Source organism: Crinia signifera, chromosome 2 (genome assembly GCF_055691185.1).
Source record: "Crinia signifera chromosome 2, ASM5569118v1, whole genome shotgun sequence".
NCBI classification, from domain to species: Eukaryota; Metazoa; Chordata; class Amphibia; order Anura; family Myobatrachidae; genus Crinia; species Crinia signifera.
In genome coordinates this window covers 89,563,284-89,588,105 of record NC_139218.1, presented here as the reverse complement: position 1 = coordinate 89,588,105, position 24,822 = coordinate 89,563,284, and the positions used below count along the sequence as shown (strand labels likewise).

The 24,822-nt window shown below is 46.0% G+C and overlaps 1 protein-coding gene and 1 long non-coding RNA gene across 3 annotated transcripts in view; both read right to left on the bottom strand.

Annotated features, from left to right (window-relative positions):
* LOC146059909 (uncharacterized) overlaps nt 1–24,822 on the bottom strand; it is a 130,085-nt gene that overhangs the window by 84,262 nt on the left and 21,001 nt on the right. The window lies entirely within an intron of this gene.
* LOC146059285 (uncharacterized) lies at nt 4,058–24,698 on the bottom strand. The gene is made up of 5 exons (XM_083171396.1): nt 24,532–24,698; nt 12,232–12,247; nt 9,338–9,566; nt 5,263–5,389; nt 4,058–4,240 (listed from the first exon to the last, which is right to left on the bottom strand). Exons 1-5 carry the CDS (start codon nt 24,696–24,698, stop codon nt 4,159–4,161), a joined length of 621 nt encoding a protein of 206 aa, XP_083027522.1. The 3' UTR covers nt 4,058–4,158.

Sequence of the window (24,822 nt, the reverse complement as noted above, 5' to 3'; positions counted from 1 at the left end):
CAAACATCCATCCAATGGGACCGTTAATTTTTGCCAACATCTGGGCTGAAAACTTGGACTCTGTGCCCCACAGCCTATACCATCAGGGGCAGTAACTATTACCCATCTAACTAATACCATTTGGGTATTAATAGGAATAGACACTCCAGTATTGCTGCTAAAATTGTGGAAGTAGGCACTGTTATTATACTGTTTTATTTTTTTATTTCTTTATTATGGCCATATACTCAGTTGTGTATTTTTATTTTGGTTATTAAAAATGTTCATGTAAAGATCATCCAATTGCAAATTTCATTTTTTCTACTAGCGCTGCACTTTTGTTTTTTCTTCGTTATACCTATAAAGGTCTAACTAACCTGTTCTAAGCAGCTGCTCAGATACCACTCATACCAAGCGCCCCCAGTTCCCATCCCCACCGAGGTTGGTTCGGTCTCTTTTTTTTTTTTTTGCAGGGATCACACCCACTCAGGTGTCATGGAATCACAAGAGAGATAAATCCAGACCCCTCGGACCCAATCACATAGTATGGACTACTAAAGCCATGTACACACGGTGTGATTTGCCCAGGAGTTTTTGATTAGAAAGTCAAAATCGCCTAGAAGGTTAGCCAAAATCACAGTGTGTGTGCACTGCGATAGACTATGCAAGGCAAGGCAATTTTAAGCCACACGTCTGTGTGTATTTGGCTTAAATCACTCATAGTCAAAATCATTTAGTGCTCTAATAGTGGGTACACACGGTTAGATGACAAAGTCGATTCGATATGGCTTTCGATTCAATTTCTTATATATAGTCTTGCCTGGCAAGTCTATTTTCCTTTTCAATTTCCATCCAAGCGCATCTCCCAATGAATGAGGAAAAACCAATGGATGCCCATTCAATTTTGCTTCTCCAGTATTAGTGGAAACCTAAACGCAGGTATTCACCATAAGCCAAAATCTGCTTAGTCAAAACTGCCAACAGCCTGCCCGAAACCGTTATGAAAGTCCAGGAATCACTGGACTGGAAGGGCGTCTAATGCTGGGTACACACCTACAGATTTATCTGTCTGGTGGGAATATAAATCTGGTAATGTATGGGAGCAAATGACTATCAATCATCTGCTCCCAAACACTGGAAAATGGCCAAAAAACATTGTTCCTATAAATGTGTTAAATGTATTTATCCAATTTGTCTGTTTTCCAGTTCTGGGAGCAAATGTCAATTCTCATACTGTATGCTCCCATACATTTCCTGATTTTTGCTCATGCCAGATAGATTGAATAGATACATCTGTAGGTGTGTACCCAGCTTAAGTCAAACCATTCGTCTCGCACCACTTGGCACAGAATGGATGGGTAATGAAGACACACCTGTACCCATCTGCACACTGTCCATCCTTTGTGCTCTCTCTAACTGTACATATTACATAGAATGTACATACTCTAGACCAGGGCTGGGCAACACCGGCCCTCCAGATGTTAATGAACTACACATTCCAGGATGCTTTGCATTAGTTTTGCTATGTGGCCATGCTGGAACTGATGCAAGGCATGCTGGGATGTGTAGTTCATCAACATCTGGAGGGCTGGTGTTGCCCAGCCCTGCTCTAGACTGTATACACCTGTTGTGAGTACTTAAGCCCCATACACTACACACTAGACTAGACAGTAAAAGCTATCACTCAGAAGAGCTCCATATGCCCCCAAAGTGCCACACATATGCCCCCAAAGTGCCAGATATGCCCCCACAGTGCCAGATATGCCGCCACAGTGCCACAGATATGACCCGACAGTGCCACAGATCATACTTGCCTACTTTTGAAAACTAGTTTTAGGGAGATTATACTTGGTAATAGAATTTTACAAAGTGCCCCACTGAGGGGGCGTGTCAAGCTCCGCCCTTAAGGTTGTGTCTAGTTCCATATATGGAAAGATTGTGAAAATATAGGCCCTTATTCTAGTTCACTCGCAAAGGCAAATTCCTTCTCAAATGGACAAAACCATGTGCACTGCAGGTGGGGCTGATGTAACATGTGCAGAGAGAATTAGATTTGGGTGAGGGGTGTACTTCAAACTGATATCTATATTGCAGTGTAAAAATAAAGCAGTCAGTATTTACCCTGCACAGAAACAATAAAACACCCAAATCTAACTCTCTCTGCACATGTTACATCAGCCCCATCTGCAGTGCACATGGTTTTGTCCATTAGAGAGTGATTGTGCCTTTCCGAGTGAATGAGAATAATCCCCATATTGTGAATGTGGTACCTAGAAGCGTGGGTGTGTAATTTAAAATGAGTTATATCCAAATGTAGATGAGACCCAAAGCAGTTAGTAAGAGCTACTATACTTGCTAAAGTGCTGGGAAATGGTGCTGATGATTCAATGTAAATGTATCTGTCTCTCTTTCTTTTTTTCCCCTAAAAATGTAACAGTGTAATGTGGGCTAGGTGAAATGAGGGAGATTGCTAGACTAATAAGGGAGAGAGGGAGATTGCTGCTATTTCAGGGAGTCTCCTGCAGAATGCAGGAGGGTAGGCCACTATGGCTTAGCTTAGTCATCCAGCTACCTCGGTATACCCTTTTGGCCCAACTACAGTAAATGAAAACAATTTTGTAAGCTGTGAAGTGATCAAAATTGACTAGAAATGAGTGGAAACGAATGTTATTGAGGTTAATAATACTTTAGGTGCAAAAACAGGCCCAAATTCTGTTATTTTAGCAATTTTTAGCATTTTTTTATAAAAATCCAGATCCAAACCCAAAACCCACAAGGGTGGTTTTGCCAAAACCAATCCAGATCCAAAACACGAAGGGAGATCCAGATCCAAAACCAAAACCCGAAAAAGTGGCCGCCGCACATCTCTACTTTTCAGCATCAAGGGATAATATTGCTCATTTATCATTTAATATTTGTGACTAATTCCCCGAATATATGTTTTTCGGGGTTAACCGCAAAGTTTAAATACCTCGCAGCTGCATCCCCCCTAGGTTTCTATGTGGGATTTAATGCTGCCTGATGTACTAATATCAGGCAGCAATTGCATTGGGGTGCAGGGTCCCGACAGTCGGGATCCCGACAGGCATTCACCCGACGTCGGGATCCCGACTGTCAAAACACCGACAGCTGGGTTCCCGACGGCCTTCAGCTATGTTCCCTCGTGGGGGTCCACGACCCGCAGTGTGGCGAGCGCAGCGAGCTCGCAAGGGGCTTTGTTGCGCTCGCCATACTGTCTGGGTCCTGCCAGTCGGGATCCTGATGTCGGGATAATGACTGTCGGGATTCCGACTGTCGGACCTTTATACCACACCCATTGCATTGAATCCCACAGCTACTGCCATTTGCAGACTCCCCGGCACCCAGCTGAGCAGTTTGCAGGGGCGCCACCTTTTGGAGCCGATGTCCCTGCCTCTGCTGGTAACTGTATACCACTGATAGGATCGCATATTGCAATGTGCTCCTGGGCGGTAAGATCCCACCCAGACCATATTGTATATGTGATCCTTAGGAAATTGGCCCCCAAGTGTTGAAGCATCAGTAGCCTCTGGGGCTCAGTGTAGCTGAACAGATCCTCATAGCCCACAGTACTGCACCAACCTACAGTACCGTACACGTGTTATTACACATTACATTCCCACAGTTATTTAACACATGAGTATGGGTCAGACCAATACAGTAGTACAATAGGAAACATTCACATTAGTGGGAAATAACACATCAGACACTGATTGACTTGTGTTACTTTTTATTGTTGAAACAACAGATTTATATAGAGGCTGCTCAGCGACCAAATTACTCCCCAGAAAGTGTAAGCAAAATGATGCTTCAAACTTGCTGGATATGGAGAGAGGGAGTTGTGAAGACAGAGATTGGGGGTAGGGGGTTACCCGTCAACAGGACAGGGTAGGGGTATTACCTGTCAACAGGACAGGGTAGGGGTATTACCTGTCAACGGGACAGGGTAGGGGTATTACCTGTCAACGGGACAGGGTAGGGGTATTACCTGTCAACGGGACAGGCTTTTAAGATAAACAATGCATAAACTTTAATGATTTAAGTTTAATGCACTTAACATAAACTTTTCAACAAATCAAAGGTGCAAGTTCCCAAGTTATGGGACATGCGTTATAAGATGTTAATGACTCCGTGAGTCCGATGTCCAGGTTTGGTCGGGTTTTAAACATCGACCCTGGGCAGCCCATCCTCCTCGTCATCCCAGAGGAAGCCAACATCCACACGTGTCTTGTAGATTCTCTTCCTATAAATAAAGACTTTGATCAGTGACTGTTATTGTAACAACACAAACGTTTGCCATGTACAAGTCATCTCATTATTCCCTGCCCTGCTGCTACCAGCGCCTGCACCATGTTCACCATGTTAGTGGCCCTTACTGAGTACATTTATCGGTGTGATTCCCAGGGCCAGATTAAGGTGTGTGGGGGCCCTGGACAAAAAGGTCTGTGCCCCCCCCCCCCTCTGCCAGACGGAGTCATCAATTACCCCTCCGCCAGATGGAGGCATCCCTCCCCCCCCCCCCGCCGGATAGAGGCATAATCTCCCCCCTCCGCCGGATGGAGGTGTCATTTCCCCCCCTCCTTCCCCGTACCTGGGCAGCGTGAGGGTGGGTGACAGGCAGTCAGGCAGCGAGATCTGGCAGCGCAGGGTGGGTAGCGCTGGCGGGCAGGGGGTCCCTGCGGCATATGTGAAGTGAGCGGCAGAGTCCCTGCAGCAGATGGGAACTAGTAACTAGTTCCCATCTACTGCAGGGACCCCGTCGCTCACTTCACATACGCCGCAGGGACCCCCTGCCTGCCTGCCAGCGCTACCCACCCTGCGCTGCCAGATCTCGCTGCCTGCCACCCTTGACCTTAATCTAGTCATCACCTGTGTTCTCCCTATATAGAACATGGGCAGTGACAGATCACTCAGCACACAGCGCTGGTGCTGCGCTGTGTGCTTCCGGATCTGGCTGAGCGATCTGTGCTGAGTGATCTGAGCGATCTAGCATCATTCAGATCACTGACATGACTTCATTTCTAATGTAGCGTTTCTCTTATTATATTGTTACACTCGTTAGTATAATGATATATACATGTGTGTAATACAAGTAGGATACCAGCCCATCAGTGCTCTGTGTGGTAGAACCTGTGTAGCAGCCCCAGCTGCAGGCAGATATGTAGATACCGTTTCTAAATCACAGCCTGTGTGTAAGACAAGAGACCTAAAATCTACCCCAGCGACCGGAGCAGGGAGGACCTGCTTATTGTGCCGGCAACCTACCTGGGGGAGGAGTCACTGCTCGCAAAAGAGCCGGTGCTGCAGTTATCTGCGGATGTTTCTGCCAGTTCAATAAGCTCCGAACATCCACTGCTGCTGCTATCAATGGAATCAACAGATGATGTATCATCTGAAAATGAGAGACAGATTCCGATTGGTTGCTATGTGCAACATCACCTCTTTTCATTGTAGTAAATGTACCCTGTACTGTCTATGGGCTCTATGTAATAGGTTGCGAGTTCTGTGCGGAGGCGCAATCTCCTCTGTAGATCAGTGTTCATTTCGTCAATGAAAATTTAGACTAAAACTATTCATCAACAAAGGTTTTTTCTGTGAATAAAATTTAACAATAACGAAAATAGGAATTTTTTAATAACGAAAATGTTGACTTAATATTCTTTCTGGTTGTCATGACTAAAAACTGACTAGACAAAGATCCTGTATCATTTTTGTCAGGACACCATATTTTTGAGTGATTTATTGGATTCTCTTATTCATAATACTATATTTTTTACAGTTTTATCCATCCTCTCTGGCCCTAGATTTACTTACTTGCGCTGCAGCTGTGCAACAACGCTTTGTCATGTAGCTAGCCAATTACTTACCTTTAGCTGAATAGCTATATATTATAATATGCATCCTTACAGATTTATTTTATTTTGCAGTAGACTAGTTCTGTACTACTTACTTGTATCAGGAAGGTTTTGTTTTTCTTTAATTATTTAAATACAAATTTTTAATTAAAAAAACAACAGAAAACGATGGTTTTCTTGAATTGATATTTGCAGAAAATAAATGACCTGCTGTGAAGAATGTAGCATTTGAGTTGCACTTGTTTGATACCTAGATTACTAAACACATGGGGGGAAATATACTTAGAATACGAATACGACTGAGATGTATTCGTATATACTGCATAGTTGCCGACTTTTAGACTGCCCTCTCCGGGAGAGGGGAGCCAGCTCTGTGAAGCAAGGGGTGTGTCCATCTATGGAAGGGGAAAGGCGGCGGTTCGGGGGAGGAGCCATGTGGTATTTCAGGCATTGCACGTCGGGGGCGGGGCTAAAATGCAGCGATCGCGTCATTTAACCCGTGGACCCCCCCCGCCGAGTAGCGGTTTGCGGAAGGTGGACAGCAATGCGGGAGGGTTGCCCCCCTTTCCGGGAGGGGGACCTGATTTCCAGGACCCTCCCGGCCATTCCCTGGAGGGTAGGCAACCCTGATATATGGCCACTAAATACAAATACGAGTTGGCAGCCTGCAAAGATCAGTCAGATCCGTGCAGGCCGCAGTGTAAAATAAATAAAAAATTTAATAAATAATAAAAAAAATGGCGTGGGTCCCCCCATGGCTATAACCAGCCCCAGGCTCAAAGAGTTTGTCCTGGTTTTAAAAAATCAGGGAATTAAACAAATAGGGTTTCCCCATATTTCCTGGTTTCCAAAATACGGGGGAAAAAACTAGTAGGGCTCCCCCATATTTTAAGAACCAGCACCAGGCCCAACCAGCCAGCAGGGAAATGCCACAGCTGGGGGACACCTATTATATAAGGTCTGGCAGCCAAAGCATTTACCCCCTGACCGGTCAGCCTGGGCAGGGGTCCGGGGAAGTGGGGACCACATCCTCCTTATTCCATGTAGGCATCCTAGGGACTTGGCAAAAAACTAAATGACTACCAACGGCCTAGCGACTCCTGAACCTATTTGGGAGGAGGAGCCTTCGGATGTAAACATACATCCCACATGTCATCCTGACAGTCCGGTCTGGTGTTCGGAAGCCGTTTTGTTATTTTTGCCAGGTCCCTGGGATGCCTACATGGAACATAGAGGACGTAATCTATACCGGAGGACCCTAATAAGTATGGTTTACTTCCACAGGTATCCATATTGGATTTCGTAAGGACCATGGGATGGACGGATAAATGGAGACCTACCTACGGTAGGTAAGTTTATGTATGGGTGGGCTCTGGGTATAATAAAGTTTTACTTTTATTGCGTGTCAATTTGGTTATTTTACTATTTGTATTGCTGTGGAACTACAAGTTCCAGCAGACTCCTTAATGCCCCACATGAGGGGACTTATGGTTCTCCAAGTCCCTGCAAGCAGGGGACGCTTGCTGGGTCTCATAGTTCCACAGCAATATACAATAGATTATTCTTTATTTTACACTGCAATCAGCCTGGTACCCAAAGCCCAGGGGTACCGGGAACAGCCCCAGGCTTCAGCCTGGGCAGGTAAATTCTGGAGGGGGGGACCCCGCTTCCCCAGGACCCCTGCCCAGGCTGACTGGTCAGGGGGTAAATGCTTTGGCCATGGGATCTTATATAATAAGTGTCCCCCTGTTGTGGCATTACCCTGCTGGCTGGTTGGGCCTGGTGCTGTTTCTTAAATACGGGGGACCCCTACTCAATTTGTCCCCCATATTTTGGGAACCAGGACCAGCCCTTGGGCCTGGTGCTGGTTTTAAAAAATACGGGGTATCCCTATTTGTTAGTTTCCCTGATTTTTTAAATCAAGGACAGGCTAGGGTAGCCTAGGGTTGGTTATAGCCGTGGGAAGGGGGGGGGGGGGGATGACACCACTCCATTTTTAAAAAATATTTATTTTTCTATTTTTATCCAGCTAATTGTTGGTAATTAGCGACCCGTATATTACATACGGCTGCTTACTAAATTAGTAATCACCATAATTTTGCATGCTGATTCCTATTCGTATTCTTTTGGGGATGCGGACAAAATCCCGGTGGTAGGAATCCCAGCGGTTGAAATCCCGACCGCGGCAATGCAGGCACTCTTTCCCTTTATGGGTGTCCACCCATAGAGGGAGAATAAAATAGTGTGCCAAGCGTAGCGAGGCACCGGGCCCCTTGCGTGGCGAGCCCGCAAGGGGGGGGGGGGGGGGTGATCCACAGCCCCCCCTTGTCTGCATTTAAGTGGTCGGGATTCCGGCGTTGGTATTTCGACCGTCGGCATTTCGGCGGCCGGGATTTCATACTGATCCCTTCTGTTGATGGCGTATGCATTCGTATTCATAAATACGAATGTGCCATGAATACAAATATGATATGTATTTTTGGCATAGTAAATGCCAAAAATACGAATCCGCTTAAAATATTCATATTTACGAATACGAATATTTCAGCGGTATTTGGCTTAGTAAATTTCCCCCATAGTGACAGGTATAAAAAGTATTCAAGGGATTGATAGAGAAATGATCGTCAGCAAAATCCATTACAGCATCAATAACCTGCACAGCCATAACTAAATCAATGACTAAAATTATACAAAAATGTTTGTCAAGATCCACTGACTAAATACTTGACTTAGGCGAAATTAAAACATTTGACTAAAATGTGACAAATAATTTAGGCAAATATAGGAAATTGACTAAAAAAAAAAAGACTAAAGCATGAAATTAACACTGCTGTAGATATAAAGCAACATAATGTATAATACGGCCTACACACATGCCGATATTAAGGCATTTTCTAAGCGATTTTGCTTAGTTTGGCAAAGTCGCTTAGCAAATGCCCTCACATCGGTGTATGTGTGGGGGCTATATCGGCATCCGTGCGCGTCCTAGCGCGTCTTTATCGCTGGCCGAGATTGATGGACAGTGTCCATCAATCTCGGCATCGGCAGTGTTCTCCCACCAGAGAACACTGGCGCTGTCTGCTCGCTTAGCACACAGAGCTGACAGCTCGCTCTGTGTGTGGGCTGTCAGCTCTGTGTGCTAGGCGATAGCGGCGCAGCACAGCCCGACCTAGCATAGCTAGGTAGCCCTGCACACATCGCAATGTGTGTAGGGCCCATAAGGCAGAATCAGGCTGGTGAGATACAGTAACAAGCTCCTGTCCCATAACAGAACTCCCAGCCTATTACATATATACTGGTTACCAAACAGTCATAGAACTCACAGCTTAGTACATACTGTACATACTAGTTACCAGCCTGTCACATTGATGGAACATAACAGTAATGTTGGCACCACCGGTGTGTGCGCCTGAACAAAGCAACACTAGAATTAGACTAGTGATCAGATACAAGCATCCCATTCATAGCACCTGGAGGAAGCTTACCCTCAAACAGCAGGTAGGATGCCACTACCTCGTGTATGACTGCTGCCACTGCTGCTGCCACATGAGCCTCTCGCGCCTGTCTAGGGTCGGGCTTCGCTGGCAGTTCACCAGACACACTGGCACAGGGCAAGGGGGGCTTCACACTGGTGGGGGGGTACACAATGTTGGGGTGCTGCACACTGGTGATGTGCTTGGCCGCTCCCTTCTGCTGCTTAGCAGACTTGCCTGGCTGTAGGGAGCAGAGGAAGAGACATCATTAGCTGTGACTACATAACTCTCCGCAGTGCCAGCACTTTCTACCATGGAAGCAATAGAACAGATCAGGGCGGTGGAATCAGCTGTAACTTCACCATTGTGGCTTATACTTTATTGTTATAACTATTAGTACCGGGGTCAGCAGTTATAATAAGATTATAGCAATATATAATGATGGAGATAAGATCCGCTCAGCTTATTTACTGTATATTCACTAAATTTTATATACTGTCAGTAATATGTAACCATTGTTAGGGTGACACTCGCTGGTGAGACCAAGTGACCATGTCCCTGGGCACCAGGTGGTATGCATTAGTACATACATAATCTATAATATTACATACCTTCAACTTGACCCATTCTAGAATGGAGAAAATGTTCTCTTCTAAGACTTCTCTCTTAATTAGGGATGACCATCGGTGTTTGCCATCGATGGTGATATTGCATGTAGTTATCGATGGTAGCCATCTACAGTATGTAATTGTATTTTCTCCGACCGATGGTCATCCCTTTTATGTGACAGACTGGCTCATGGACCAATCAGTTCCAGGGGCAGGGCATCACAGGTGTAATGTTGCACCATCGATGAAGGCAAACCATCTGATTCTAACCCATCGATGGTAAAAATGTTTTATTGTACATCAGCCATAAACCATCAATGGCTATGAATCATCGATGGTTGTTGTCCATCCCTATTTATATTTTAGGATTGCTATCACCTTTCTTAGTAAGTAACTAGTTCAACCAAGCTGACAGCAATCATAATATCAGAGTGAAGCCCAGGAACAAAGCATCGTGTCCCTCCTGGAATGGGTCATGTTGGGAGAAACCCCCCTCTTGCATCCTGTGTTTTCCTTGGTATGATGATCTGGCACCAGCAGGGGTGCCAGATCATCCCTTTAATAAGAGCAGATATGAATTAGACAGGTCCAGGGGTCCGATGAGCAGTCAATATTTTTTAACACATGTTCTGGGGCTAAACGTGACTGCTCATCGAATGTAATGACTGTGGGTATGAACTGACTCCTAAAACCTGTGTAATTCTTATGTGCGCATATCAAAATGTATGATCTGACAACCCTGGTCACCAGGGGGCATGGGCAGTTAGTGGCAGTTAGAGTCAGGCAGGAGGCAGCTACTGGTAGGAGAAGGAACTATGCGACAGCAGCAGAAGTGCTGCCGAACTACAAAGCCCAGCAAGGTGGGGAAATGGATGCTTCAATCCTGATAATGTGAGATCCTGTGAGGCTAATGGTGAAATGTGAGTGTTTCTACATACAGGGAGCATCTGCCACTCATGTACCCCTAATGTTACATACAGGGAGCATCACCCATCCATGTACCCCTAATGTTACCTACAGGGAGTGTCATCCACCCATGTACCCCTAATGTTACATACAGGGAGCACCATGTACCCTAATGCTACATAACAATAATGTGCCATCTAGTGGTCGCCAGCATGAAAAACACTTGAATTCCCCCCCCTAGAGGTGAAGAGCAGTATTGGATGTTCAATACAAGTTAAAGTGTGGAAATTTGTGCATATTGAGAATAAAAGTACAATATACCTATCCACCCATATGTAGGTTACAGAACTAGACAAATCACCGCCCAATCTACTGAGAAACACCCAATATCGGCTGAGCTCCCCCCTATTGCGGCCTGTGATAATCCTCTGTATGTGCACAGTACAACCCATAAATATAACAGCGCACTTACCTTCCTGCTGGGTGCAGGGATGCACAGTTTACTGCACAGACAGCCCATTATGTCACAATATCAGGTAAATAATCCCAAAATATAGAGATATAGCACAGAAGAAAAATATTAGCTTCTTCTCCTGATGCTGCCAGAAATTCCTCTGCCACAGAGCCTTTGTGATGTCATAATGATGTCATGGGACAAGATGGCCGCCATACAGCAAAAAATTAAAGCAAAACAGTCTCAAATTGTGTTTAGGGATAAGTGGGGGCAGAACAGCGCATATCCCAACTGTCCTGATTCACAGGCCTCAAAGGGGAATGGGGAAATGTACAAATAATCACCTTTGATTTGCGTTTTACCACCAAACCTATGGATTTACTACAGTGGTTGGGAGAGTAATTGGCGGGTGGATGAAGGGGATATGTAACAATTTTAAGAAAAAAATGTTTTTATAATAGAGGAAGGTTTAACAATGTTATTGTTAGGGATGGCCATTGGTGCAGATGCCATTGATGGTTGCCATCGATGGTGATTCTCCACCTAGCAATCGATAGTAGTAAACTATTTGATGGATAACCAGCGATAGTTTTAGCTATCAATGGTTATCCATTATATATGACTGAATGGCCTGTGGGCCAATCAGATCTCGGGGGCGGGACTTCCAAGTGTCGGGGGATATATTTTGTTGATAAAAAGGTAATTTCCAATTCTTACTCGAGTGTTAGTGGGTATTAATTTCAGTGGCGTAACTACTGAGGGTGCAGGGGGTGCAGCTGCTATGGGGCCCGAGCTGTATTGGGGCCCGCTGCTCCCCCTGCGCCCTGTCACACCACCAGGCAGCCCAGCCCGACTATTACGCAGCTGGTGCTTAGAGAGAGTGCCACGATGACGGCACAATGTGAAGGCAGCTGCCGCCGGGATTAAGCTTCAGTTACCTTAGAGGTATCTAGGCTATAGACAGAAAAGCAGGCACGGTGGCATCATGGGGATTGTAGTTTTACTTTAACTGGTCACACTTTGTGCAGTTAACGATAAACTACAAATCCCATGAGTCCATTGTGCCCTGCTTTGATCCAGAGAGATTGCTGACGCTGACATCCTGCTGCATAATATGAAGATCCGAGTCAGCACAGCGAAACGCGTTGGTGCGTTTGGACCATCCTCCAGAGAAAAGTCACACTGTCAATTGCCACAAATCGTCATTTGACCTCCTGCTGAACGATCTGATCCTGTCCTAATTTCCTACCGGTGAGGTTGCAGACCGACCATTATTCCTGAAATCGGATTGCGCTAACAGAAAGGTTTCCCGAACTGGCTATACCAACTTTTGCCAACTGGCCAACAACCAAGCATCCACAGGTTATATACAAAATTATATGGACGGACTCCCTCCAAGTTCTATTGGACATTCATTCCCAAGACCAGAGCAGGTCCACCTATCATCAGTGGTGACTATATTTAATAGAGATCCTATTAATTCTACTGTTATTTTATCATTGTATTCTTATGTGTAATTTTTTATTACATTTTTATGATTAGATTGATGCATACACTCTCAATAATTATTGTGTGAAAGCGCTGCTTAATTTTGTTGTTTCTGTTTTTCTTTATTTCTGGGGAACTGACCACCCCCATAAGCAGCTGCTCGTTAAGACAACCACTCATATATAAGCGCTCTAAACATTAACTTAGGTTAATAATTGCATGATCCGCGTCGGCAGTCTGTGCAGGGAGGCACCGGAATGCTGCTCCCCCTGCACCCTGCCACACAGCGCGGCAATTACATGCAGGTGTGTGGAGCGGAGGAGCGTGCAACGATCGCGCTGCAAGTATGAAACGGCAGCCGGCAGGGAAGGAGGACCCGGGCCACCAAGAGGAGCTGGACGGGTTAGTGGAGCGGGGGAGGAGAGGAAGGCTGGTGCAGGAGAGATCGGAGTAGGGTGTCAGGGATCAGAAATATCATGGCCGCAGCAGCATGGATGGGACTCCATCGCACAGTGTTAGAGGCCCCATCAGTCACCTGCAGTCAGTGGACAGGTCCCACTGAGCACTGGAGTTACATCTGTGCTGCTGCTGTCCTGGTATGGCAAAATGCCAAATCCTGTTTCACCCCCACCTCCCTGATATTTTATCCCCACAGTGGCAGAAGGGGTTTATTGAGACAATGGGTGACATTCTATGGGATGCGATTATCATTTTTTTGCGGTAATTAGACCACAAAATGGCGATATCGCATTTTCCCATTAAATCGTTTATTTAATGGGATGCGCACAGGGGCTGAAATCGCATATTATGTGCGTTAAGGTCTGGTGAATAAAAATGCGAGATTAATTCGCATTTTTATCGCATCCAGATGTTTTCGCACAGAAAAGTATACAAGTCGCTTATTTAATGCTATGCGCATTTGCACATCGCATTTTTTAAGTGACTAATTATCGCACTTATTTCAGACCTGGGTCTGTTGGCGAATTAGATACACAGATACAGAGATACACTGGTGAACAAGCCTACTCGGCGAAACGTACGTACAGCGGGTGGAAGGACGGCCACAGAGAGGACCCAGATGCTATTTAAGCACTGACTGAACTCACATCTGAAGGATAAGTAAAATGCCTTGGTTTGGGACGTGATGTCCAAATACTTGTATATACACATGTCATTGTCTGACCGGGTATAAGGATCTTGGTCAAACTTAAAACTATGCATATCCTTCATACATTATATAAGTGTGAGTACTGGTGTGTGTAACGTACATATCACAATGAAAAGATAAAACAGGACTCTTAAAGTGATATAGACTGCCTAGAGAAAATCTACAGGTTGTATAAGTTTAAATTGGATGGTGTATGCTAAGTGTCTGGAGTCTTATATATGACTGATTGAATTGTCTGTCTAAATGACTATTAAGGAATATAGTGAGAGGCACTTAAAGGCATACAGACCGTCTAAAAAACTACAGATTGAATGAGTCTAAATTGGATAGTGTGTATCAAGCACCTGTATTCTTATGCATGAGCTATTGAATATCATTGTCTGAGTAACCATTAAGGGATATAATGATCACATCATTGTGATTATAGAAGTGCACAAAAATTTCGTTGAAGGTATATTTTTTTCGCTTTGTGAGAGAGCATTATCGGCATGTTTTTTCCTTTCAGCCATTATTATAATTATTATTCCCAGGTATCTGTACGTTCAAAGGTCTAGAAATTTATTTCAAATGTGCAATTAGTATAGGCACCCTGTGGAATATATAAGACAGATTATAACTACTAATAACTTAGTTACAATACCTATAGAGCTGATTGAACCTGCTATTTCTATTTGTGCTGTTATCAATATTTTACTACTCTCACTAAGGGACTCTCATTGCGGCCAGCCAGAGAGTGACCCCCTGCGCTGGTATTCCATCAGGGGTGATCCAAGAGCTGAGCCCCAAAAGCAGATCCCAGTTTTCTTTCTTCTGTTGCCCCCAATTAGTGGCCCCTTAACCTGTGCACTGTTTAACCCGTTCACTGCCTGATGGGCACACGGGTAAACACGGGACAGTTGGGACCCTAGGGGTGCACTTCTAATTTTCCTATATTGATATCTCAGACTAATTTGTACTCTGCATAACTAAGCGCATGAGCGCTAATTTATTGGGTTTCCTACCATAGTGGCCGTCACCACCGAATAAGAACATCATCGCCATTTTAATATCACACAATATGTTAAATATTTTCACTTTTACAAGTTTTTTGCTAAATGGGACAATATCCCAGTAAGCAATAAGAATATTGCACAGTCACAGAGCATCATAAAACCAAAAAAATCAGCCTAATAGATCAATTGCCCAGGGAATTCCAAGGAACCCCATGAATGGACAATCTGACTAAAATAGGCTGAAACATTCACCAATTTTAAACATGTGTGTTGACCTTTAATATCATAGTCTTGTGGACACTACACACCCAATCCATCCCACGTATACTAAAAATCTACAAAAAATTATATTATTTTCCCTTATCTCTTTCTCTCTCTCTCTCTCTCCCTGACTGCTCAGATTTCCTTTAGAATAGCCCATTTACTCCCATAATTTTCACTGTATGAGGTTTTGGATTATCCATCATATGTTATGAAAGTAAAATTATAATAATCTAAGTTAGTGCCCCCAAAAAAAGAGTTATCTTTTTCTTTCCCCCAAATGTCTGTTGGCGAATTAGCCAGAACCCTGCACAGATCGCAATGTTCCGTGCAGGGTTCTGCTGTAAAAAATAATAGAAATGGTTAAAAAATTAAAAAAACGAGCGCGGGGTCCCCCGCCCGAGTATAAACAGCCCCGGGCTCACTGAGCCGGTGCTGGTGACATAAAATCAGGGTCCCCGACAAATAGGGGTCCCCTTGATTTTATGAAACCAGCACCAGACTCAAGGTCCGGCGCTGGTTCCCAAAATACGGGGGACAAAGTGACTAGGGGTCCCCCGTATTTTAAGAACCAGCACCGGACACAACCAGCCAGCAGGGTAATGCCACAGCCGGGGGGAGACTTTTTATACAAGTCCCCCCGGCCAAAGCATTAACCCCCTGGCTGGTCAGCATGGGCAGGGGTCCTGGGGAAGTGGGGACCCCCCTAATGAAGGGGTCCCCCCCTCCAGGACTTACCAGCCCATGCTGATAGTCCGGGGCTGTCCTCCATGCCCCTGGGCTGTGGGCATGGAGCTGATGATTTGTGTAAAAAAAAGAATGAAAACTATTGTTTTACACTGGCGAACTATGAGTCCCAGCAAGTCTACCCCGCATGCTGGGACTTGGGGAACCACAAGTCCCAGCATGCGGGGCATTAAAGGGCCCGCTGGCACTTGTAGTTCTGCAGTGAAAAAAATAGTGCACAAAATCACACTGACACCCTGTAAAATAAAACTTTAATACACACAAAACACACACACACACACTGATACTTACCTACCTTGAGCCCGTAGGTCGGTCCCTGGATCCTGGGTCCGGGCTCCGGGGCTCCAGGGCAGAAGAGTCCGGTTCCGGGGCCTTGGTCCTGGTTCCGGGGCTGGTCCTGGGGTTCCGGGGCTCCTGGCGTGAAGAATCCGGGGTCCGGGATCCGTGGTAGTCCCCAGGGGTACCTAAGGAGGCAAATCCTACTCACCTGCTCCCCGGCGGCGACCTCCGGTGACAGCGCTGCTCCAGACTGGTACCCGGCTTGCAGGACTTTGCCCGGCGCTGAGATGTTTCCTCCTCGCCGTCTCTGAACAGAATGATTTCTCGGCCAATCAGGAGCCGAGAAAGTCGGCTCCTGATTGGCCAGAAATCATTCTGAATACAGACGCCGACGAAGTAACATCTCAGCGCATCCAGAGCAGAGATGTTACTTCGTCGGCGTCTGTATTCAGAATGATTTCTGGCCAATCAGGAGCCGACTTTCTCGGCTCCTAATTGGCCGAGAAATCATTCTGTTCAGAGACGGCGAGGAGGAAACATCTCAGCGCCGGGCAAAGTCCTGCAAGCCGGGTACCAGTCTGGAGCAGCGCTGTCACCGGAGGTCGCCGCCGGGGAGCAGGTGAGTAGGATTTGCCTCCTTAGGTACCCCTGGGGACTACCACGGATCCCGGACCCCGGATTCTTCACGCCAGGAGCCCCGGAACCCCAGGACCAGCCCCGGAACCAGGACCAAGGCCCCGGAACCGGACTCTTCTGCCCTGGAGCCCCGGAGCCCGGACCCAGGATCCAGGGACCGACCTACGGGCTCAAGGTAGGTAAGTATCAGTGTGTGTGTGTTTTGTGTGTATTAAAGTTTTATTTTACAGGGTGTCAGTGTGATTTTGTGCACTATTTTTTTCACTGCAGAACTACAAGTGCCAGCGGGCCCTTTAATGCCCCGCATGCTGGGACTTGTGGTTCCCCAAGTCCCAGCATGCGGGGTAGGCTTGCTGGGACTCATAGTTCGCCAGTGTAAAACAATAGTTTTCATTATTTTTTTTACACAAATCATCAGCTCCATGCCCACAGCCCAGGGGCATGGAGGACAGCCCCGGACTATCAGCATGGGCTGGTAACTCCTGGAGGGGGGGGACCCCTTCATTGGGGGGGTCCCCACTTCCCCAGGACCCCTGCCCATGCTGACCAGCCAGGGGGTTAATGCTTTGGCCGGGGGGACTTGTATAAAAAGTCTCCCCCCGGCTGTGGCATTACCCTGCTGGCTGGTTGTGTCCGGTGCTGGTTCTTAAAATACGGGGGACTCCTAGTCACTTTGTCCCCCGTATTTTGGGAACCAGCGCCGGACCTTGAGTCTGGTGCTGGTTTCATAAAATCAAGGGGACCCCTATTTGTCGGGGACTCTGATTTTATGTCACCAGCACCGGCTCAGTGAGCCCGGGGCTGGTTATGCTCGGGCGGGGGACCCCGCGCTCGTTTTTTTTTTTACACTTTGCGCTGTCCTGCAAATGTGCGATTTTCAGACATGAAAATCGCACATTTTCAGGACAAAATACAGCGCACCACTTCGCTGCAAATCGCCCCTCTTCGCACTTTTCAGCCTCCAATGCGCATCACATTAAATATGCGCATTTTGACTGAAAAATGCGAATTTAAAATTGGCGATTTGCGGCGATGTGGTGCGCAAATAAAACATGCGCATTTAGCGCATAGCATAGAATCTTGCCCAATAAGTGCTTGTAGCATTTTTTAAATCATTTTATAATTATTACAGTATTCCATTTATGTTTTTTATGTCTCTATCCCCCTCGCTGTCCCTCGCTGGGTGGGGGGGGGTTTGGCCAGGAGGGGGGGGGGGGGGGCTTTCAGTATTTTGCTATGGGGCCCATGAAGTTCTAGTTACGCCTCTGATTACTGTGTATATATCTAATTGTCTAACCATAACATAACACCGTCATCCACTCACCTCTATATACTGATAAAACATTGGGATATGTGCAGCAGTTTTACACTTGGCAAAATCAGCACACAAGTAGGTATCATACAGTTACTATGAGGGTGGTAGAGAAAGAGGAGTGTAGTGCAAAGCCTTAGACCAGTGACTGTATATAACCCGTGACCCCACCCCTTTTTGCGTGCAATTATATGCTTCTAAGGAGACAACAATCATTATTAGGGGGGGGGGGGGAATATATAATCAAAGGTAGCAATACTTTATTAAATTAATGGGACAATATTCATTGATCACTAATATGGGAAAAAAATGTTTCTATGATAAAACAAATATTATTATTTAAGAAATCTAATTGGTGGTCACATAATAAAATATAAATTGTTGCTCCCATCATACAGACTTTTATTGTCCCTGTTAGAAAAACACACTGTAACATTGTCCCTTAATTATTATTTAATAAATAATATTGCTGTCTTATTCTAATTATTCAGCTGGGGGGAAGTTACGTACATTTGTAATAAAGGTATTGTCAGTGATAATTGCACAGTGCCACTTCTGTAATCATGTGTGATGGGTGTAATTCTCAGTATATGTCAGTGACAATTGCACAGTACCACGTCTGTAATCATGTGCAATCAATGTAATTCTCGGTATATGTTGCTGACAATTGCACAGTAGTACTACTGTAATCACGTGCAATGTATGTAATTCTCATTATATGTCACTGACATCTGCAAAGTACTACTTCTGTCATCATGTGCAATGTATGTAATTCTCAGTCTATGGGGGACATTTACTAAAATGGATTCGTAGAAAAAAGGTATATTCGTAGGGAGAAATACACCTTTTTTTTACGAATTTGTATTTTCGGGATTTACAATCCCGAAAATACAACAATTCGTATTCCTAATGATGGGACATTCATATTTGTATTTACAAATACGAATGTCTACACCATCGATAGGATACGACAGAAATCACCATTCAAAATAATGGTGGTTCCTGATGTACTAAGCAGCCGTACTGATAATACGGCTGCTAAGTGGTGTGAAACACCCACGCAAATACGACAGGAAAATACACCTTTCTTTCCCTGTCGTATTTGCTTTAAGCCTGCACGGATCAGTCAGATCCGTGCAGGCTTTAGTGTAAAAAAATGTAAAAAAAAAATATATAAAAAAAAAACGGCGTGGGGTCCCCCCCACAGCTGTAACCAGCACCAGGCTGAAGGAGCCGGGGCCGGTAATTAAAAATCAGGGAACCCGACAAATAGGGGTTCCCCGATTTTTAACAACCAGCCCCATTCTCCAGGTCCGGGGCTGGTTCCCAAAATACGGGGGACAAAATGAGTACGGGTCCCCCGTATTTCAAGAACCAGCCCCAGGCCAAACCAGCCAGCAGGGTAATGCCACAGCTGGGGGGAGACTTTTTATACAAGTCCCCCCGGCCAAAGCATTCAGCCCTACCGACCAGTCAGCTTGGCCAGGGGCCCTGGGGGAGTGGGGACCCCCCCAATAAAGGGGTCCCCCCCCTCCAGGACTTACCTGACCAGGCTGAAGCCTGGTGCTGTCCTCGATGCCCCTGGGCGGTGGGCATCGAGCTGATCTTGGTGTAAAAAAAAGATTAAACTATTGTCTAATACTGGGGCACTATGAGTCCCAGCAAGCCTCCCCCGCAAGCTGGGACTTGGAGAACCACAAGTCCCAGCCTGCGGGGCATTAAAGGGCCCGCTGGGTCTTGTAGTGCCACAGTATTAAAAATAGTACAATAAAACACACTGACACATACTTAAAATAAAACTTTAATACATACAAAGCCCACACATACTAATACTTACCTATCTTATTTCCGTAGGTAGCCCTGGTCCTGTGTTGTCTTCTGGTCCTGTGTCATCTTCTGGCTCCATGTCGACGTCGCTGTACATGTCGTCCTCGCTGTCGGCGGTCCGGAGTCCGACGAAATCCATGTGGAAGCTGTGGAAGGAAACCATACTCACCTTTCCCAGGGCAACGTAGTCCAGGTAAGGGTCTTGGCAAAAAAACAAACCGACACCCGAAACCAGCCGGACAGCAGAGAGCTGCACGGTGTTTGTGTACATCGTGCGGCTCTGCCTCCCGAATGCCGCTATTGGCCGCCTTTGTTCCCCGTATTTTGGGAACCAGCCCTGGACCTGGAGCCTGGGGCTGGTTGTTAAAAATCGGGGAACCCCTATTTGTCGGGTTCCCTGATTTTTAATTACCGGCCCCGGCTCCTTCAGCCTGGTGCTGGTTACAGCTGTGGGGGGGACCCCACGCCGATTTTTTTTTTAATTTATTTATTTTTCTGTTTTTTTTTACACTCTGCAGCCTGCACGGATCTGACTGATCCGTGCAGACTGCCAGAGACATTCGTATTAGCGGCCGTATACAGATGGCGCCGGGCTTGTCTTTGCTGGGGATGGCGGAGGACTCGCCACCCGCCATCCCCCGCCCCGCGCCATCTGTATGTCGGAAGGGGACGCGCGTGCACGAGGTGCACGCGCGTCCCGTTCCGACGGTGCTTTTCCCCGGGTCCCCGCCGGCTTCCCCGGGTCCCCGCCGGTCCACACCGCCCCCCCGCAGCCCCCCGCAGCCCTGCCCGTCTCCCTGAAGCTGGATACGGGCAGGACTGCACCCGCCGCGCCGCCTCGCCGCCCGGCTATTGAGACGCTCGTGCGTGGGAAACGCACGAGCGTCTCATTCAGCCAGAGCGCCAGATTGCTGGCGGATCGCCAGGGACACGGTCCTGGCGCTCCGCCAGCAATAATAAGGCCGGCGCCATCTGTATATGTGCCGCTAATACGAATCATTACACCAATCGGAGGGTTACAAAGCAGTCGTATATGACTGCTTTGTAATTTCCCCTCCGGAATACGACTTTGCATACGACTGAAACAGTCGTATGCAGTCGTAGGGGAAATACCAATACGAAAAACTAGGTTTTTCATATTGGTAAATGTCCCCCTATGTCACTGACAATTTCACAGTGCCACATCTGTACTTATGGGCAATGGGTGTAATTATCAGTATGTCCGTGACAATTGCACAGTACCACTTCTGTAATAATGTGCAATGGATGTCATTCTCAGTATATGTCGTGGACAATTGCACAGTGCCACTTCTGTAATAATGTGGAATGAATGTAATTCTCAGTATATGTTGTTAATAGCTGCACAGTATCACTTCATGTATTTAGGATTGAATTCTCAAATGATCACTAATGCTACTTTCAGACCGCAAATGCCGTGTCGCACACGGGATTAGGACATGGGTCCCATCCCCAGAGCAACACGGCAATGCGGTCTGAAAGTTCCGACACCGACACGGCATATTGCAGAGTCGGTGACGTCACATGGGGCGGAGCTGGGCGGCGGCGCGTCATCGGGGGCTCGGGAGGAGGCAGTACTTGGAGCTGACAGAGCTGCCTCCTCCATACTGTGAACGGGACACGGGTCGCTCGACCCAGGCACCCGTTCATACTGCACTTGACACGGATCAAAGCCGTGTTCAACCCTGGTCAATACCAGGGTTGAACACCCGTGTTGCTCGACCCGTGGTGGCCTTTTCAGACCGCACCTTGACCCGTGTTGGGGCCGCAAGAACACAGCAATAACCCGGGTCTAGAGTGCGGTCTGAAAGTGGTATAACAGGGCCAGATTAACAATGGGGTGGGTTTGGTTTGTAGCTTCAATGGAGAAGATAACGGCTTTTCTACAGAACAACTCCATAAAATTTATTCAATGGAATCCATGATATGTTTATACACAAACTATACAGGGCAGGAAAAAACATGACCATCTTGAGAATTTAGTATTATAAATTTTAATTTTTGACCTTTTACATGGTAACTCATTTGAAAAAAACATCTATGAAGAACTCTTACAAATTGAATATCCCCGGGCTATTTTTTATGTAATTTTTTTTTTTTTTATTATATATATATATATATTATGTCCTTCAACATTATTCATCCGTAATAACATTAATGTATGAGTAGATATGATAACAACACTTTCAAAAGATATAGGAACAATCTTATAAGCAAAATTTACGTGTCAATATGCAATTTTGTGGTATGTTATTTGCAACAACATGGAGGACGTTGTCCTGTTTTATTGTACTTATTATTTTTTTTATCTATTTTTTTATTATTATTATTATTATTATTATTATTAATATTTTTTTTTCTTTCATTATTATTATTATTACTTATTTTTTTGAGTATTGTGCATTTATTGAGTATCTGATACATTGTTATTTGTATAAATGTGAATAAAATATATTAAACAACAATGGGGTGGGTGGGGTATACAGCATTACAGAAGTGGTACTGTGCAGCCGTCAGTGGCACTTACTGAGAATTACACACATTATACAGGAATACAGAAGTGGTACTGTGTAATGTATAGGAGTAAATAGTAAAGTGCAGCTGGTCCATGGTCCCAGCTCCCAGCTCAGCTTCTGCAGATATCAACAACAATGTAACTATGGGAAGGGCCATCTTAACAGCATTGTAGGCCCAGGGCAAAGCAATGTACTGTACTATGGCAGCTACCTACCCATTTACTGGAATTAGAACGGGGATCTCTGTGATACACAAAGCTGATTTATCATTGCAGTCACATTTCCTTTTCTGCATAGCATTTCCATTTAACAATTTAAATGACAATGCTTTGTGACATATATAACACATGTACTTGAATTGCCTGTGTTTTTAGTATGTAATGCAATATTCTCAGCATTTAACTCAACTGGCACAAATCATCCGGCCATTGTGACAACAGGACCGGGAGCAGTCTGAGGACACTGCTCTTCTGGCATGGCGCAGTCTCAGCGGACCAACCTGAGAGGCCACCTGGTGACTATATAATATCTACCGCGAATTAGTTCTCATTACTTGCTGATAATTGTTTTAACCTCAGCTACTACATACTTCTATGTGATTCTAGTGAACTTTTATCATTGTTTATTAAGTATATACTGCACCAGAAGGCTTTTTTTCTCATTTGCATGGTTTCCACATTATGGGCCTGATTCAGACCTAATCACATAGTAGCGGATTATCGATACACTGCACATGTATACGACCCCATAGTAAGCATGCACAAAGCCATCTGGTGACAAAGTCCTGCAACTTTTTCTATATGCACTCCGTTCACAAGGCGATTAACAGGAAGTAGGTGGCTGGGGATGGAAACCGCCCTCTAGTGGGAGGGCTAAAAAAAACCCGGACATTACTAGGAAAATGCTGGGAGTGTCCAGGAAAATGTTAGGTGTGCCTGAGCATTTTAGGGGAGGGTGTTTGTGTTTAGCTTCAGGCTTGATATACTTTTTCCCATTGTGCCGCTGAGTAAGTCCAGGGATACGTTGTGCCTGTGATGAGTTGTGGCCGGTGTAAAAATTATTTGAAGGGTTCTGGATATATTTGCACGGCTGCGTATGAGTGTAGCCATGCATATTAATTTGCACAGTGTACACATTCATTTTCAAGGCTGGATTCCACTCTAGCGGACAGCGTCTTCACTAAAAACCGGCCATGGAAATTTGTGGCTGTGCGATCAGGTCTGAATCAGGCCCTATATGAGAGCCATGGATTGTGAAGCCATCGGAACCTTCTGAGAAGGAACTTGGGAACATCGAGACAGGGATGTATTAACCTTTTCCTGCTGTGTGTATTTATATTGGGATTGGTGTTGTGACTCGATCTGCTTGTTCTATGCAGGAAAACTGTATATACTCATAGTAAAAGGCGTTGCCAGGGGGCGGACCTTGCATCGCCAGGGGCGGACCTAATAGCTGGCGATGCCCTGCTGCGAGTTGTAGTGCCACCATTGCATAATAGACTCTGACAGGTAATCATATAGCTGCTGGTGGTGCCATGCTGCGAGTTGTAGTGCCACCACTGCATAGTAGACTTTGACAGGTAATCATATAGCAGCTGGTGGTTCCCTGCTGGGACTTGTAGGGCCACCAATGCATAATAGGCTACAGGTAATAGCATTGCAGCTTGGGATGATCTGCTGGGTGTTGTGGTGTCCTAAGGACTGGAAGAAAGTGCATGCTGCGACTTGTAGTGCCACAGCTGCATAATATGAATAAACAGGTAGAGTAGACCTATAGCCGCACAGGGGGGGGGGGGGGGGGGGGGGGGGCGGGCGGCATTATTGTGACTTGAAGGGGGGGATTTGAAGCTGCACACTGCTGCAGCAGCATGGAGCCCTGGAGATGGAGCAGAGCGGTGCGGAGCTGATGAATAATAAGCAGCGGGGAGGAAGACAAAGGTTTTAAAGCAGCCAGCAGCCACAACACAGTAAGCAGCTCGGTCTGACTCTTCTTACCACTGCCTCTTGTTGCTTGCCGCCCGCCGCTCTTCCATACGCCGCTGTTGCTCCCGCTCTCCATCCAGTGCGTCATCAGCTACCCACAGAGCCCCGCGGTGGTCGGAATCTATTAGGAGAGCGACGTGATGACGTCGCGCTTGCAGGACCTGACACCGGCACTTCATTGACTCGCGCACATGCAGTCACAAATGTCAGAGTGCAGACTTTAAAAACCGGGAGGATACGGGCAGTTTCCATGAGACCGGGAGGAGGAATGAAAAAGCGGGAGACTCGGCAACTCTGAGGTTA